This window comes from Phaethon lepturus, unplaced genomic scaffold (assembly GCF_000687285.1).
Source record: "Phaethon lepturus isolate BGI_N335 unplaced genomic scaffold, ASM68728v1 scaffold10015, whole genome shotgun sequence".
Taxonomy (NCBI): domain Eukaryota; kingdom Metazoa; phylum Chordata; class Aves; order Phaethontiformes; family Phaethontidae; genus Phaethon; species Phaethon lepturus.
The window spans coordinates 1-5366 of record NW_010539863.1 but is presented as its reverse complement, the minus strand read 5'-3'; the positions used below and the strand labels follow the sequence as shown (position 1 = coordinate 5366).

The window sequence follows — 5366 nt, the reverse complement described above, 5'->3', positions numbered from 1 at the left end:
ATCAGCAGCAAGAGGGTCCTTCCTAAACGGTCCTTGTCAGTGAAATTCAGTAACAGGGCATGAAGCTATTCATGCTAGAAAACCAGTTACTGTTTTAGCAAAGAAGAACTTGCTCAGAGACATTCGTCAGAGACATTCAGATGAGTCTTTGTGTTAGATTATGCATAAACCAGCATAGCAGTACTCAAAATCCTGCTGTAATGAGAGATTGTTCCACAATGAGTGATTTGTTGGTGCAGGATAGAAAACTTTTTCAACATACTGGAAATTGCTTTGATCCTCTGAAATGAGTGGCCTTTGTTCTCATTACAACATACCTCAGAGTTACTAACAGAGATCAAAAGCATCTTTTCTAAGTCAAGATAGGCATAGACTTTCCCCTGTGCAAAAAGAACAGACCAGCACTCTGAACTACAGTGCATGTGACTGGCATTTCCCAAACTTTGCAACTGCTATGACAGAACCTGATTCAGCAGAGGTTCTATTCAAGGAGGAAACATCCATATCCCTCTTTCAGAGGTTTTCAGTCTCTGCAGTTACAACTTTTTAGTGGGGCACAAATAAGTAAAACAAATATCCCCATCCATGTTCCTTGGAAAATCTTGACCTAACCAATTCTCTTCCTGAGAATTTCCCTACCTCTCCTGGTCTCCCATAAGCCTCAACGCCTTGCTCTTCAGAAGCTCTTCCAAGCCAGCACCTGAGTTCCCTCTGGAAGGACCCCTCACCCTACACCACCTTCATGACCAGGCTGAAGCAGCTCAGACTGCCAACAGCCCCCTCCCCACGACTTAACCAAGCCACACTCTAACACACAATACCCACACTTGCCAATTCACAGGCTCAACCACTGTGTCCTCACTCAATCCATCTCAGATTAAGACTAAATTTGCAATAAAAAGGTTCTAATCAAACTTATATTCTCAGCCTCATGAAAGTTTTCAGTTTTATCCAACAGCTTCAACAGTAATATGAATGAGATTCTTAACTGTGTCTAAACTAAACATGAAACACATTAAGTCCCATCGAGAGTCCAAGACTCGTTTCCAAATTATTATACTATCCTTGGAAATAGCACATAAAACTATATTTAAATTACTTCAAGAAAAATTATGGTATCTGGGATAAATTGCCAAGAAATCTTAAGCTGTTGCTTACACCAAAGTCAAATCTGTTACCAAAATCTGGAACTTGAACTACTAGTGCATATTTCACATGCTCAGACAATTATCAGCTGTTAGAGACTTCTGAGATTATTGAAATGGGACAGATTGAATACATCAGCTGGATTCAGTCCATTTAACTCAATATGAAATGCTCCACAGCCCAATGCCTATCAGAGTTCTGTTATCCTCCCAGATTAACTCTTTCACAACAGATGTCTAATAGGCATAAATAAGCAAGCAGTAGCACCACAAGACTATGACAGCACAACTTTTTATTTTTTTCAAATAGAAAAAAATTCTTAAGAGAATGAGATATGCAAAATCAGCTCTGAGTTAGTGCTGTCACTTGCTGGTACTTTATGGACATAACATCACATCTAAAGCACTCAGTTCTAGGAATGAAATAAATAATTAAGTTGGGAAAAGTTGACCAAAGGTTACATGCTCAGATCTATCTGTACTCATTTTATTCTTCCTCTGAGGTCACAGGAAACTATCTGATTGTCAAATTCCTAAGGTGGACTTTTCTGTTGGGCACAGCTACTGACCTGCAACATCTGAAGATAGCCTTCTTGTGGATCGCACAGCAGTGATGATATTCGGTGATTGTTCCTCATGCATCTCTGATTGTTGTCCCTTGAGAGAGGGAAAATTTGCCGGATAACTGTCATCCTCCCCAGAGCACTATGTACCAACTCTAATATTTCATTATCAGTGATTTCCTGTGAACGGAGACACAGTCTTTTAAAAACATATATTTGTCCAGAGATTTTATATATCCCTTTCATTACTGGATAAGCTTTTTAAAAACACAATAGAATAAAAAAATTACAGACACGCATGCTTAGTCTAGGCCAAATGGTCTTATTTTCTGTTTAATAACAACAATGGTATTTTTTTTTACACATCATCTGAAACAAAACAGCTTAACACATTACCATCTATCTTCGCAGTACTAACATAATGCAGAGGTAGTTCCTCATAGAAAAGCACCAAGATGGTCTCAATAGGTTTCTAAGTAAAAAACGTGAGCCTTCAAACCAAATCTATATAGAAAGAGTTTTAGTTTAACAGAATAGAACCTCACTACATCCTCAGCACAAAACAACAAATGGAAAATGGAACCACCTTCAGGAAATATGGCCCTTATACCTAAGAACAGCATTACAAGAAAGTACTTTTCCATAAGAACAGCAGATAATTTCTGGAGACTAATCCTGATGATGACTCAAGGGAATCTTTTGAGATTATCTGTATCAGGAAATAAAAAACAGAAGAAACTTCAAGGGAGGGAGTGACACATTTAGAAATGCAAGTTTCTGCACATAGAATAATTTGGGATAAGATATAAGACTATCTCAAGAACAGGCTGCTCTTCTTTCCAGGTTTCACACACTTCCCATGTCCCAGCCTCCTAATCCATCCTGGGACAGAGCCTGCATCTACCACCCTTATATTGCAACTGAAGCCAGCTCAACTAAATGCTTTACATATTTTGTATTTAAAAAAAGCCACAAAACAAACCCCTCTTTTTTAACCCCAGGATAAACATTTTGACAATCACGGGCTTAGCTGATCCTGAAATCATAACAGCAGTACAGCTTGTGATGGTTATTTCCTGCCAGGAGGAAATATTATTTCCTTTCCTGTGATGAAGGACAGGCAGTGGCATCACTGACTGCATTCGTTGCCCCAGGCGCCTCCTCCACAGGGAGCAGTTTTACATCCCAGCTCCTTACGACTACCACCAGCAGCATCTGCAAGTCACATCAGCCGATCTGTAGCACACCATTGACTGCACCAGCTGCACAGCTGGGCCAACCCACTGGCAGCCTGCAGAGGGCTGCTCACAGCCCCTTGCAGGTTAGGGAGCTGCAAATAATTCACACTGCTGTATTTAGTCGGTCAACAGGGCCCACAGCTTGTCATGTGTCATCAGCAGAAGTGAACCTGGCCCGGTACTTTTAACATTCAAGAAGAGAAGTATTTTGTTTTCTTGCCATTTTCTCTGTCAAGCTGTGAGTGAAATGACCATGGGGTTATTATAATTACTTGTTATGGTTGACTAGTACTGTAGCTCTGGCTCAATTTAGTTCTTCTTTGCCGATTTCCCATCATTTTTTAGGAACGTGAATTTTTAACTTTGCAGAAGGTGAAATTCATTGCATTAGCAACAGACCAACTGGTGTGGCGTGAAAACAGAAACACAGAAAATAAATATATTCTTATAGAAGCCAAAGATTTTGAGCCTTATTAGAAAATGCTGGGCAGCACCTGTAGCCTTGCAGGGAGACACCAAAGGAGACCCATAAACTCTACAGATCCCTCCAGACTGCTGCCTTGGATTTCTCTTTGGTGGGGCTCAGTGGTGTTAAAGCCACACAGCATGTGTTTTGAGAGACACACACTTTTTTGGGATAGCTTTAACTCATAGCCCCCTAGGCTGCTTCCCTTGGCAGGCAAACTCAGACTGAGTGGCTGGACACAGAAAGAAAAAGATCACGAATCATTCAAACCTTCATTTCACCTCACATCACACACATTTTGTATCCTCCCAAAGTGATGCACAGCCTTTCAAAGACATCTTATAACCTGTGTCAAAATGCTTGACCTGAGACATGTAAGCCTAGGCATAGCAGACCCAGAACTGCTTCCCCCATGGCATTTCCAGAAGTAAGGTAGTAGAGGAGATCAATTATGTTAGACATATTAACCCAGGTTCTTCCTACTTAAATATAGGCACCAAGTAATTCCTGAACATAAAAGCCTGGTTACTGTACAGCCAAAGAAGAAAAACACCTCTGGAGAAAAATTCAGAATCTAAATTGGGTTAAATCTGGCTCTGAAAGTGCCACCTTTTCCTGTGTAGACAGATGACAGTAACTAAATCTTTCAATGCCTCAGTTCAGTACATAATGCCAAGGGGAACAAAGCTCGTGTATTTTTTTCAGATGATGGACACTCGTACCAGCAAATGACCCATTCCTCTTAGAAACTGGGTTCCTTTTAGAAATGTAAAAGCATAGAAAAAGAAGTTGTTATGGGAAGAGCTGGGAATAAAAGGTCTATGTCTGCATTTTTGAGCCAGTGCTCTACAAGCTAAAGGTAACTATGGGCCTTTTCATTCCAGATCACAGGGCACAGATACAGCCACAGGCAGTATCGCAGGGCATCTCCGGCAGGTCCAAGAGCAGGAAAGCATGGCTGAGTGCCTGAACCGCAGAGGAGAGCAGGTCACCGCCATCCTGCACCAGAGCTGCACAGCTGCAGCTTCCCTGGCCAGGGGACTGTACCGCTTCCTCTTGCCTGGCACAGGCAGGCCCTGCAGACTTGTTTCCAGAAAGCTCCCAGTCCTGGCTTAGCAGCACGTGAAACCTTAAATGTCACATGCAAAAAGGTCACCTGTGTTCTGACTGTGATAAACACGGGGCGGGGCGGGGGGAGGACAGAAAAAAAACCCCAAGCCAAAAAAGACAAAACAAGTGTATCTGATATTAGCTTTTACTTTTATACCCACCAGAATAACACCATATATCAAAGAAATAATTCTAAGCCTTGGAGTCACAGGCGAAAAAAGATTTCACACTGATCATAGAATCACAGAATTATTAGGGTTGGAAAAGACCTTTAAGATCATCAAGTCCAACCATCAACCCAACACCACCATGCCCACTAAACCATGCCCCGAAGTGCCACGTCTACACGTTTTTTTGAATACTCCCAGTGATAGTGACTCCATCACCTCCCTGGGCAGCCTGTTCCAATGTTTGAACACTCTCAGTAAAGAAATTTTTCCTAAAATTTCCTAAAATTTTTCCTAGTCTAAATCTCCCCTGACACAAACTTGAGGCCATTGCCTCTCATCCTATCGCTAGTTACTTGGGAGAGGAGACCAACACCCACCTCGCCACAACCCCCTTTCAGGTAGTTGTAGAGAGCGTTAAGGTCTCCCCTCAGCCTCCTCTTTTCCAGACTCAACAACCTCAGTTCCCTCAGACGCTCCTCATAAGACTTGTGCTCCAGACCCCTCACCAGCTTCATTGCCCTTCTCTGGACATGCTCCAGCACCTCAATATCTTTCTTGTAGTGAGGGGCCCAAAACTGAACACAGTATTTGAGGCGCAGCTTCGCCAGTACCGAGTACAGAGGCACAATCACTTCCCTATTCGAATCTAGTTTAAAGCCCTCACGATGAGGCCT

At 42.1% G+C, this 5366-nt stretch overlaps 1 protein-coding gene across 1 annotated transcript in view; it reads right to left on the bottom strand.

The window, feature by feature from the left end:
- The window catches only part of LOC104620900 (glutamate receptor ionotropic, delta-1-like), a gene marked incomplete at both ends in the record, with an annotated part of 14869 nt that extends 10328 nt beyond the window's left edge, over positions 1–4541 (bottom strand). The window contains 2 exons of the mRNA XM_010287252.1: positions 1715–1888; positions 4460–4541. Coding sequence (XP_010285554.1) covers positions 1715–1888; positions 4460–4541 — 256 coding nt within the window. The remainder of the gene's footprint in view (positions 1–1714; positions 1889–4459) is intronic.
- Between the last annotated feature and the right edge of the window lie 825 nt (positions 4542–5366).